This window comes from Mus caroli, chromosome 17 (assembly GCF_900094665.2).
Source record: "Mus caroli chromosome 17, CAROLI_EIJ_v1.1, whole genome shotgun sequence".
NCBI classification, from domain to species: Eukaryota; Metazoa; Chordata; class Mammalia; order Rodentia; family Muridae; genus Mus; species Mus caroli.
The window spans coordinates 22,016,236-22,029,017 of record NC_034586.1 but is presented as its reverse complement, the minus strand read 5'-3'; the positions used below and the strand labels follow the sequence as shown (position 1 = coordinate 22,029,017).

Genomic DNA, 12,782 nt, shown 5'->3' with positions numbered 1-12,782 from the left:
CAGGCTGGCCTCGAACTCAGAAATCCGCCTGCCTCTGCCTCCCGAGTGCTGGGATTAAAGGCGTGCGCCACCACGCCCAGCTTTTTTTTTTAATAATGCCTGTTAACAAATACCTTAGCAAAACCAGTGTGGAATTTATTCATTTAACAGGTATTATTAGGCCCCTCACAATTAGCCAGGCAAATTTTTAGACCCAGCAATGAACAACAGCAAAAATCATTCTTTAATAGGTTTACATTCTTGATTATTGTTGCTTGAAAAATATGCTATTTAAAAAGAATTGAGGGGCTGGCGAGATGGCTCGGCGGGNAAAGGACACTGACTGCTCTTCTGAAGGTCCTGAGTTCAAATCCCAGCAACCACATGATGGCTCACAACTACCTGTAATGTGACCTGACACCCTCTTCTGGTATGTCTGAAGTCAGCTACAATGTACTTATGTATAATAATAAATAAATTTTAGCCGGGCATGGTGGCGCACGCCTTTAATCCCAGCACTTGGGAGGTAGAGGCAGGTGGATTTCTGAGTTCAGGGCCAGCCTGGTCTACAGAGTGAGTTCCAGGACAGTCAGGGCTATACAGAGAAACCTTGTCTTGATAAACCAAAAAAAAAAAAAAAAAAGAATTGACACCTAGTGTTGGGTAGCTAGCATTTAATCAGAATACAGTGTGATGATGTACATGTTTGGCCCATATTATGAGGTATGGCCTTGTTGGAGTGGGTGTGTTACTGTGGCCATGGGCTTAAGACCCTCACCCTAGCTGCCTGGACGTCAGTCTTCTACTAGTAGCCTTCAGATGAAGATGTAGAACTCTCAGGTCTACCTGTACCACACCTGCTTAGATGATGCCATGTTCCCACCTTGATAATAATGGACTGAACTTCTGAATCTGTAAGCCAGCTCCAATTAAATGTTGTTCTTATAAAAGTTGCCTTGGAACCAGGCAGTGATGGCACACACCTATTTAATCTCAGCACTTGGGAGGCAGAGGCAGGTGGGTTTCTGAGTTCGAGGCCAGCCTGGTCTACAGAGTGAGTTCCAGGACAGCCAGGGCTTCATAGAGAAACCCTGTCTCAAAAAAAACCAGAAAAGTTGCCTTGATCATAGTGTCTGTTCACAGCAGTAATACCCTAAAACAGAAGCTGGTACCAGGAGTGGGGAATTGCTGTGATAGGCCTGACCATGCTTTTGTTTGGAGGAATGTGAATCTGGGGGTGTTGGAAAGCCTTTGGAATGTTTTAAGTGGGGCTTAATGAGTCATCCTAGTAGGAGTAGGCAAGACTTAGTTGCTGGGAGTGATCTGAACTGTGCAGCCCTAGCCCAAGAGGTTTCATAGGAGAAGAATTTCAGTTTTTGTGAGAGACAGTTTTTGTGGTATTTTGGTGAAGAATGTGGCTACTTTTTGCAACTGTCTGAAGAATCTTCCTGAGGCTAAGGTAAAGAGATTCATATTAATTGCATTGACAAAGGAAGTCTCAAAAAAGTCCAGCAGAGACTGTTCTCTGGCTAAGTCTCATGAAGAGCATTTTGAACAAGCATAGCAAGCTTAGAAAGGAAAAATGTAAAATATAGGGTTCGAGTATTAAAGGGCACCAGGCAGTGAAATGAAGCAAACTCCTGTGTTCTAGGAGAGCAGGTTAAGGGAGTGGGACTTTGGGGCAAGATCCTACCCAGCTAAGTTTAGATCCAGGCATGGTGGTACACATCTTTAATCTCAGGAGATAAAGCCAGGAGGATCTCTGAGCTCAAGGCCAGCCTGAGTCAGAGCAAGTTCTACGTGAAGAAAACCTCAAGACCAGGCGTGATGGTATACACTTTTAATCCCAAGAGACAGTCATGCAGATCTTTGAGTTCAAAGTCAGTCTACAGAGCAAGATCCAGTACAGTCAAGCTTAGGCAGTGAAGGTGTTGGAAAACAGAAAGCTAGTAATGATGTAATATAACAAGGGGGACATGTTCTAGTCCTGGCAAGCAGCAGGTTTGGCCACATGGCTTTGGCTTTAGAGTCAAGAATAGAAGGCATTAATGGGATTAGCTGATTCTGGTTAGCTGGAGCTAAGAAATCAGTGGTGATTTAAGAAGAGACCAGCGGGGCTGGAGAGATGGCTCAGCGGTTAAGAGCACTGACTGCTCTTCTAAAGGTCCTGAGTTCAAATCCCAGCAACCACATGGCTCACAACCATCCATAATAAAATCTGACGCCCTCTTCTGGTGTGTCTGAAGACAGCTACAGTGTACTTACATATAACAATAAATAAATCTTTTTAAAAAAAGAGAGAGAGAGAGACCAGCATCACTGAGGTAAAATCTTCTGGGAAGTGTTAGCTGAGAGCACAATGAAGCTGTGTTCCAGAGATAGCCAGGGTTGAACCTCATGCTGCAGCTGGACTTGGTAATGTGTAAGAGTCACCAAGGTGGTACTGGTTTTGAAGACATGAAGGTGACATGAAGGGGTCATGAAGAGCAGCTGAGACTTGGCACTGTGAGAGGCCATGGAAGGCCACTGGTGAAGGTGCAGCCTCAGTTGTAGTTGATGGCCCAGGATTGAAGGGGTCATGCAAAGGATGCGGCTTGGCACCATGAAGAGAGCCTATGAGAGGCTATTGGTAAAGCCTAGTTGCAGCAGAAGACCCCAGCGCATTTGAGATGCCAGTGTCACGGGATGACCACTAAGAATAGCAGCAGCAGTGGAGTGGATCAACCTGAGCTTAGAGTGCTACAGAGGGAAGAGCTGAAGAAGCCCAGAAGATCATGTGTGGATCTCAGACACTGAAACAAGAAGCCGTAAAACTGAAGTTGTCTTGGAGACCCCAAGATGTTCGAGATGCCAGAGCCATGGGCTATTTGCTGAGGAAAGCTGCTAACAGGGAATGCAACCAGCCCAGGAGAAAGAAGTTTGTTGCAGTCAACAGAGATGAAAAATGAATTGGAGATCTAAAGACCACTTTGACATAGAGATGCAGAGTTTGGAAGTTTCCTCAGCTGGTTTCCTGTCTTGCTTTGGGACTTATAGTTAAGTAATTGGATGAATCTGAGAAGAGACCTTGAACTTTGCAAGCTGGACTAAATGTATTTTGTTTGCATTATAGTATGTCTAGGTATGGCCCTCATAGCCTCATGTGCCTGAACAAGCCTATGGGGGCCAGGGATGTGATGGTTTATATATGTTCCGCCCAGGGAGTAGCACTATTAGAAAATATGGCCCTGTTGGAGTGGGTGTATCACTGTGGGCATGGGATTAAGACCCTTACCTTAGATACCTGGAAGTCAGTCTTCTACTAGCAGCCTTCAGATGAAGATGTAGAACTCTTCTGAGAGCTCTGCCTGTACCACATCTGCCTAATTGCTGCCATGCTCCCACCTTGATAATGGACTAAATCTCTGAAAATGTAAACCAGCCCCAATTAATGTTGTCCTTTATAGGACTTGCCTTGTTCCTGGTGTCTGTTCACAGTAGGAAAACCCTGAGATACACAGCTATAGTAACTACTTTGAAAACTATTCCTTCTAGTCCTAAGACTTTATATAGTGGGTAATTAGAAACTGGCTCCTATTGGTATCAGTGTTATTCAATATATGAGGTCTGTCTAAAATATTTAGGGGATATTCTCCTCCTTTATAATTAAGCCATTATATTTGGCAAACTGCTAATAGTTTTGTCTTCAGAATACTGTTGCATTTGCTTAAACAGAATTTTTTTGTGAAAAGTGAGTGAAGCATCTAGATTACAATACAGGAATGAAATGACACTATAACCAGACTATTTGACCCATTGTTCTGCTACTTACTAATTCCTCTAAGAAATGCTTACTTGAATCAGTGAAAACAAAAACCACTAACTGCACATATACTTAACACTTATCTGGGGAGATAAGATGGCTTAGATGTGAAGTGCTTACATCCCAGCATCTACTTAAAGAAACAAAACAAAACTGGGCATGGAAGTATATGCCTATAATCCTAGTGTTGAAAAGTCTCTGGTGCTCGCGGGTCAGCTAGTTTTGCTGACTCAGGACCTCCAGATTCAGTGTCAGCAAGTGGGTAGAGGCCCTTTGGAGCACAAAAGGCTTGATGACCTAAATTCAATACCTAGAAACTACAAGGGACAGCAGAGAACCAAATCCCTACAGTTGCCTCTGACATTCACATGTGCTATGGCACACACATGCACCGGTGTACTCTTTTATACACTCACAATACAACACATTTTTAAAAAAATTTAGGGGACTATGGAGTCAGCCCTGTGGTTTAAGAGCTCATCCAGAGGACCCAGCATCTACACAGTGGCTATATATAACTCTAAGTCCCAAAGATATGACATTCTGATCTGCTCTCCAGGGCACCAAACATACATGGTACAAATACGTGCATGTAGAACAACAACAAAGTGTATGTATGTATGTATGCATGTATGTATGTCTGTATGTATTTTGAGACAGTCTTACTATGTAGCTTTAACTGTCCTGAAACTCACTGTAGACCAGGCTGGCCTTGAACTCAAGAGATCCACCTGCCTCTGTCTCCCAAGTGCTGGAATTAAAGGTGTGGGCTACTATGTCTGGCCAAAATACATTTAAAAAAAAAATTAAATTTTAAATCAGGGCAGAACTGCTGAGCTGGCCCAAGAACCCCTTTGAGGACCCTTCGCAGTCATGAATTAAGAGCCATCTAGTGGTGTCTTAGTCAGGATTTCTATTCCTGCACAAACATCATGACCAAGAAGCAAGTTGGGGAGGAAAGGGTTTATTCGGCTTACACTTCCATGCTGCTGTTCATCACCAAAGGAAGTCAGGACTGGAACTCAGACAGGTCAGGGAGCAGGAGCTAATGCAGAGGCCATGGAGGGATGTTCTTTACTGGCTTGCCCAGCCTGCTCTCTTATAGAATCCAAGACTACCAGCCCAGAGATGGTCCCACCCACAAGGGGCCTTTCCCCCTTGATCACTAATTGAGAAAATGCCTTACAGTTGGATCTCATGGAGGCATTTCCTCAACTGAAGCTCCTTTCTCTGTGATAACTCCAGCTGTGTCAAGTTGACACAAAACTAGCCAGTACAAGTGGTAATCAGAAGACTTGCTCTGATGACAGGCAGTGAGCAAAAGCTTACTCTAACACTAGGGTGCTACTGGAGGAAGCCCCAGGCGTGGGGGTAAACTAGTAAGCCTCAACTCTTACATTCTTATTCATCCCCAAGGTCTAAATAACTTTAAACGTCCCACAGTCTTTACATATTCTTAAAATGCCCAAATATGTCCAAGCCAGAACCCCTAGGAAACTCCAGGTTGGATGGTCAACTCAACAAAATGTTTTATGCAATTCAATACTTAGTTTGAATAATTTAATATGCACCAGGGTTCCAAAAAGCCACCTGCAGGAGGCAGTTCATAGGTTAGATCCATCCCACAAGGGCTTTTGGGTATGTGACTAAACAAAACAAGCTCCTAGTTGTGACCATACTATCAGGGATGTGGAGGCAAAGATCTGCTTCCATAGCTTAGAACTTAGGCCCTCAGGAAACTGGTCTTACCACAGAACACAGGCTCCCCAGCTCCTCCTGACTATTCATGATATATCAAGAGTCCATATCATAAAAAGGTCCAGGGCAGAACAACATGGGCGAGAAACCCATGTGTGCAGACTGATGGATCCCAGGACTGTCTCTTGCTTGCCACCTGGAAAGAAGACTGCCTGTCTGATTAGTCCCTGTTTCTGTCTTCACACTGAAACCTACATTCTGTAGCTAGGAGAAAACAAACCTCAAGTTTCTTTTTTTTTTTCAAGACAGGGTTTATCTGTATAGTCCTGGCTGTCCTGGAACTCACTCTGTAGACCAGGCTGGCCTCGAACTCAGAAATCTGCCTGCCTCTGCTTCCCAAGTGCTAGGATTAAAGATGTGCGCCACGACCGCCCAGCAAACCTAAGTTTCTTACATGCAGCTCTAACTCTGAGTCCATTGCTCTTAAAAGCAGCAGGAAGCCTTAGCCTGTAAGACAGTCAGCTAATTCAAAGTTCATCTCTTGGTTGGATTCTGTCAGGACTTTTAAACAATTTTTGTTGTGCTGGGGACTGAACCAGGGCCTCCTCTGAACTGCACCTTGGCCATTGGGCTATGTTTTCAAGAATAACCACTTACAGTCTGTCACCGTTTTTAGGGTTTTTGTTTTGACATAATTCTCATTCTATACAGTGCAGGTTAGTCTGGCACTCATGGTAATTCTGCTTCAGCTTCCCAAATGCTGGGATTACAAATATATTCTACCAGGCTGGAGAGATGGCTCAGTGGTTAAGAGCACCGACTGCTCTTCCAAAGGTTCTGAGTTCAAATCCCAGCAACCACATGGTAGCTCACAACCATCCATAGTGGGATCTGATGCCCTCTTCTGGGGTATCTGAAGACAGCTACAGTATACTTACATATAATAATAAATATATAACAACAAAAAAAGCAAATATATTCTACCATAGCCAGCTTCATGTCTGTTCCTTAGAAACAACTCAGTCAAGCTCTAAAAGAATCAATCAGTAAGGATCAGCAAGCGATCATGGGACTTACACACTACTGTCCGTAAGGGATAGAGTGTCAGCATCACTGGACAGGCTCTGCTGCTCACTGTCATTGGCACTGGTGGCTGGGGCCAGGGCATAGCCAGAGTTGACGTAGTAGGGGTTGACGGGCTCCCTCCAAGATCCATACCTGTGAATGAGAAAGGCACGTGAGTGGCAGCAGAGCAATTATTCTCCTGTCTCAATATACACTGTAAGAGTTATGTAAAAACAGAGCAGAAAGAGCATGTGCCTTCATCCCCTTCCTCCTCCCCTCATTCCACCCTTCCAATTCCAAGGGAAGGGATGAAACTCCTTCTTTCTATTTTTTAAAAAGCAGTTAAGTACATATCCATAGAGCATCACTCAGGTAGCAGATAATGCTCCATCTCTCTACTAAAGAGCACAAGAAGAAAGAGACCATTATCCTTGTTATAACTACAAAGTAACCCACTTCTGGCCCAACTCAATAGGTTTTTCTGGATCAGCCTGCCAGAGCCACCAGGACTCTAATTCAGTTCCTTGAGTGTCAGGCACCCTGATGCTCCATGGACATTATACACAAATGAAATCTGCTGCTGGGTAGGTGTGGGGAGGAAGGTCAAAGCCCCACTACTAGAAGTAGCAGAGTCTGGTTGCTGCCATGTGATTGGCCAAAAACAAGAAACATAACCTGCATTTTCCAAAAGTGCACTTCTGTATACTTGTTTTATATTATAGCATCTGGCCCTTGTCTACTAGGTGATTTGTTCTGTTTGGGGATTTGTATATTGTTTTTGTTGTTGTTGTTGTTTTAATACTTTACCAGTTTTCAAAAAAAAAAAAAAAAAAAAAAGAATTAGCTGGGCATTGTGGCATGTGCCTTTAATCACACAACTGGCAGAGGCAGGTGAATCTCTTGTGAGTTTAAGCCCAGCCTGGTTTACAGCCTGGTTTACATAGTGAGTTCCTTGCCAGTGCTACACAGAGAAACTCAGTCTCAAAAACAAACAAAAAATTGCCTTTAATCCCAGTACTATGGAGGTAGAGAGGGTTGATCTTTGTAAGCTCAAGGCAAGCCTGGCAAGCTCGGCAGAGAGCTAGTTCCAGGATAGTCAGAGCTACACAAAAGAACCCCTGTCTCAGCCAGGTGGTGGTGACACACATCTCTGAGGCAGAGGAAGGTGGATCTCTATAAGTTTGAGATCAGCCTGGTTTACAGAGCAAGTTCTAGGACAGCTATGGCTACACAGAGAAACTGTCTCAAAAGCAAACAAACAAACAAACAAGTAGACAAACAAAAGGGGAAGGGGAAGGAAAAAGAAACCCTGTCTCAAAAAAACAAAAACAAAATGATTTTACATGTGTGTTTAGCCTACATGCATATACACTACATGCATGCCTAATGCCTATGCAATCCAGAAAAAGAACACTGGAACTCCTGGAGCTGGAGTTACAGTCAGTTGTGAGCTGCTGTTTAGGTGCTGGGAACCCAGTCTAGATCTTCTGCAAGAGTAGCTATTGCTCTTAACCACTAAGCCCTCTCTCTCTAGTCCTCCAGAGTGTGTGTGTGTGATACACTTGCACATGCAAACTTCATCTCTTGGTTGGATTCTGTCAGGACTTTTAAACAATTCTTGTTGTGCTGGGGACTGAACACACATATGTGTGTGTATGTATGTGTGTGTGTATATATATATATTCATATATATTATCTATCTATTTATCTATCTAATATAAACAATGCATGTAAAATATTTTTTCCCTAAATATTCTTCTTCTTACAATAAAGGCCTTCTTAATCTGGCCACTTGAATGCATGGCCCTGCCTTAGGTTCCCGGAGTAGTTGGAATTACAGGACTGCACCATCATACCTGGTCCCTTATAACCTTTTGTATTATGCATACACAGGCCTTTTCATTTTAGGTCATAAACATATTCTATTATTATTGAAACAATTAAAAGATTTTCTTTTTTAAAAAAGATTTATTTATTTATTTATTTATTTATTTATTTATTTATTTAATGTTTATGAGTACACTGTCTTCAGACACACCAGAAGAGGGCGTTGGATTCCATTACAGATGATTGTGAGCCAACATGTGGTTTCTGGGAATTGAACTCAGGACCTCTGGAAGAGTAGCCAGTGCTCTTAACTACTGAGCCATTTTTCCAGCCCCTAAAAGATTTTCTTGAGGCAGAGATTTAGCTTTGGCTGATGAACTTGCAGTGATCTTATCTCTGCTTTCCCAAGTACATGACTGTGATGGTTTATATATCCTTGGACCAGGGAGTGGCACCATCTGAAGGTGTGGCCTTGTTGGAATAGGTGTGACCTGGTTGGAATGGGTGTGTCACTGTGGGTGTGGGTATAAGATCCTCACCCTAGTTGCCTGGAAGTCAGCAGCCTTTGGATGAAGACATAGAACTCTCAGCTCCTCCTGCGCCATGCCTGCCTGGATACTGCCATGCTCCTGCCTTGGTGATAATGGACTGAACCTCTGAACCTGCAAGCCAGCCCCGATTAAATGTTGCTTTTTATAAGACTTGCCTTGGTCATGGTGTCTGTTCACAGCAGTAACACCCTGACTAAGACAATGACCTATCTATCATACCCAGCTTCCAGTAATTTTCTGCTGTGTTTTACGAAGAGTCTCACTATGTAGTCCAGGCTGGCTCAACTCAAATTCCCTCTGCCTTAGCTCTTCAAAAACTGGGACTACATCTATATGTTAATACCCCAGGCTTCCAATATCAACCCCGAGAGTGTCCTTCAGGAGACTATGCATCTTATTTTGAGACAGGGTCTCTCACTGGGACCTAGGGCTTGATGATAAGGCTAGGATAGCTACCTAGTAAATCCCAAGGTTCCTGTCTTCATCGCCCCAGTGTTGATTATTACATCTGGCTTTTAACATGGGTGCTGGGAATCAAACTCAGGTCCTCACACTTGCACAACAAACCTTTTATTGACTAAATTAGTTGATCCTCTGACCCCACAATGGATGGCCAATTGGCAGCACTAACTGGTACATGATTAGTAATTTAAATGCTACTTTTAGCTACTTCCTAACTTGACTTTTAAACAGGAATCGAATTCCGTGGTTCTGTGCTGAGGGACAACCTTGTAGCAGCTACACATCTATAGTAGTGGTTCTCAACTTGTAGGTCGAGACCCCTTTGGGGGTTTGTGTCAAATATCCCTTTCACGGAGGTCACATATCAGATATCCTGCATATCAGATATTTACATCATGATTCATAACAATAGCAAAATTACAGTTATGAAGTTGCAACAAAAATAATTTATGGTTGGAGTCACTTTAACATGAGGATCATATTAAAGGGTCATAGGGTGGGCTGGAGAGATGGCTCAATGGTTAAGAACACTGACTGTTCTTCAGGGGTCCTGAGTTCAATTGCCAGCAACCACACGGTGGCTCACAACCATCTGTAATAAGATCTGATGCTCTTTTCTGGTGTGTCTAAAGACAACAAATGTACTCATATACATTAAATAAATCTTTAAAAAAAAAAATAAGGGAGGGGGCACAGTATTAAGAAGGTTGAAAACCACTGATCTATATAGGGCCTCCTGACAATTCTCTTCTCTAAAGATGGCTGAGCATGGTGGCGCACGCCTTTTATCCCAGCACTTGGAAGGCAGAGGCAGGCAGATTTCTGAGTTCCAGGCCAGTCTGGTCTACAAAGTGAGTTCCGGGACAGCCAGGGCTATACAGAGAAACCCTGTCTCGAAAAAAAAAAAAAAAAAGTTCCAGGTTGGGCTGGCGAGATGGCTCAGTGGGTAAGAGCACTGACTGCTCCTCTGAAGGTCCTGAGTTCAAATCCCAGCAACCACATGGTGGCTCACAACCACCCATAATGAGATCTAATGCCCTCTTCTGGTGCATCTGAAGACAGCTACAGTGTACTTAGATATAAAAATAAATAAATCTTTGGGCCTGAGTGAGCAGGACTGACCAGAGCAGAGGTCCTAAATTCAATACCCAAAAACCACATGAAGACTCACAACCATATATGTACAGCTACAATGTACTCATATACATAAAATAAATAAATCTTTTTAAAAAGGGGTGGGGGGGTTCCCCGGCAGCCAGGGCTATACACTGATGGCTTTCAATGCACTACTCACTGCACCTGAAGTTAGTAAATTAGGAAATACCAAAAATGAAGCTACTTGAGAGGTTCGTCTGTTTGGATCTTAGATCCTAGGGTTAGAGCCCTTCCCACACTAAGCAGTAAGCCATAGACTGTACTTGACTGTCAGGCACTCTGTACTGTACCCTCAGTGTAAGAGAAGGAATATCCAAATTGTTTCTAAGGGAATAGGCCTCCCTTTGACCATCCATGTACAATGACTCACCTACAAGTGTGCAGAAGTGGCAGGAGTATGTGTTATAGGTGTATATCACTATAGCCAGCCCACTACACTTCTTTTTCTTGGTTTTTCGAGACAGGGTTTCTCTGTGTAGCCCTGGCTGTCCTGGACCGCTGCACTTCTATAGTCAGCCCTCTGCACTTTTCCAAGTCCTCAAAATAAAAACTTAGTGGAATCCATGCAAACATGCCCAACTTACTCTTGACAAAAGTACAAAAGTAAACTGATGGAGAAAAGGCAGTCTTTTCAATAAATGGTGCTATGATACCTAGACATACACAGACCCAAAGAATGAACTTTGATCTACATCTCACACCTCATACCAAGTCAAACTCTGTAGTTCTTGGATGTTTTTAGCCTGAGCTTCAGTGATGCTCCAGCATTCCATTCACTCGGCCGCTGCCCGCCTTGGCTCAGCAACATGCCCTGACACAGTACCCTGAGCACTCAGTATTTCTTTCCCAGTCCTTGTAACACCAATATTAGCTGGCATTCAGGCTATTGTGAGAGGTACTCTGGTTACCTATGGCCAACCCAGAGTGGACACTATGCATTTGCACCATGTGTATACCTAGTGCCTACGGAACCAAGAAGATACTATAGCTCCTAAAACTGAAGTTACAAGGAGTTATGAACTTCCTGATATCAGTGCTGGGAACCAAACCCACATTTGACACAGCTATGGCATCTCAATACCTGGTTCACTTGTCTCTCCCAGCTTGAAGATACTTGGTGACTAATGCTCTTCAGGTTTCCTAGGATACTTTCTAATATGGGTCAATGAAAATACTGATCTTAGGGCTAGGGAGATAGTTCAACTATAAAACAACTACTGTGCAAGCATGAGGACCTGAGTTCATCACACATAAAAAGCCAGGTCTGAACGGGCACCGAGGCACATACTTTAGTCACAGCACTTAGGAGAGATAGGAAGATCTTTGTGAGCTCAAGGCCAGCCTAATCTATCTACATAGTGAGTTCCAGGGCAGGCAGAACTACAGAGTCAGTCTCAGTATCTTCCCTCCCCCCTTCCCCCCATGTGTGTGTGGAGTGGGTGAGTATGTGTATATTGGTTTGAACAGAGTCAGTCTCAGTATCTCCCCTTCCCCTTCCCCCCATGTGTGTGTGGAGTGGGTGAGTATGTGTATATTGGTTTGAACAGAGTCAGTCTCAGTATCTTCCCTCCCCCCTTCCCCCCATGTGTGTGTGGAGTGGGTGAGTATGTGTATATTGGTTTGAACAGGAATGGCCTCCATAGTTATGTGTTTGAACGCTTAGCCATAAGGAGTGGCCTTATGAGGAGATGTGACCTTGTTAGAGGAAGTGTGCCACTGTGAAGGCGAGGTTTTGAAGTCTTAAAAGCTCAAGCTAAGCTCAGTATGAAACCCACAGTCTCCTCCTTACTGCCTGAGGATGAAGATGTAGAACTCTCAGTTCCTGCTCAAACACCATGTCTACCTGCATACTGCCATCATCTTCTCACCATGATGATATAACAGATTTAAACCTCTGAAACTGCAAGCCAGCCCCAATTAAATATTTTCCTTTGTAAGAGTTAATGGTCATGGTGTCTCTTCACATCAATAAAACCCTAAGAGAGTAAGTCTGTCAGTCAGAGTGTCTGTCTGTCTGTCTCTCTCTCTCTCTCTCTCTCTCTTGTTTTTTGAGGCAGAATTTCTCTGTTTCCCCAAACTTATAGATACATCTGCCCCTGCCTCCCAAGAGCTAAGATTAAAGGTATATACAGTTACCACCCAGTTCTCAAAAAAACAGGAAAGGAAAGGAAAGGAAAGGAAAGGAAAGGAAAGGAAAGGAAAGAAAAGGAAAGGAAAGAAGGAAAGGAAAGGAAGGGAAGGGA

The 12,782-nt window shown here is 43.5% G+C and overlaps 1 protein-coding gene across 3 annotated transcripts in view; it reads right to left on the bottom strand.

The window, feature by feature from the left end:
• The window catches only part of Axin1 (axin 1), a 61,447-nt gene that overhangs the window by 16,995 nt on the left and 31,670 nt on the right, over positions 1 to 12,782 (bottom strand). For all 3 annotated transcript variants that reach the window (XM_029471409.1, XM_021149614.1, XM_021149615.1), the window contains exon 3: positions 6,557 to 6,697. In XM_029471409.1, coding sequence (XP_029327269.1) covers positions 6,557 to 6,697 — 141 coding nt within the window. The remainder of the gene's footprint in view (positions 1 to 6,556; positions 6,698 to 12,782) is intronic.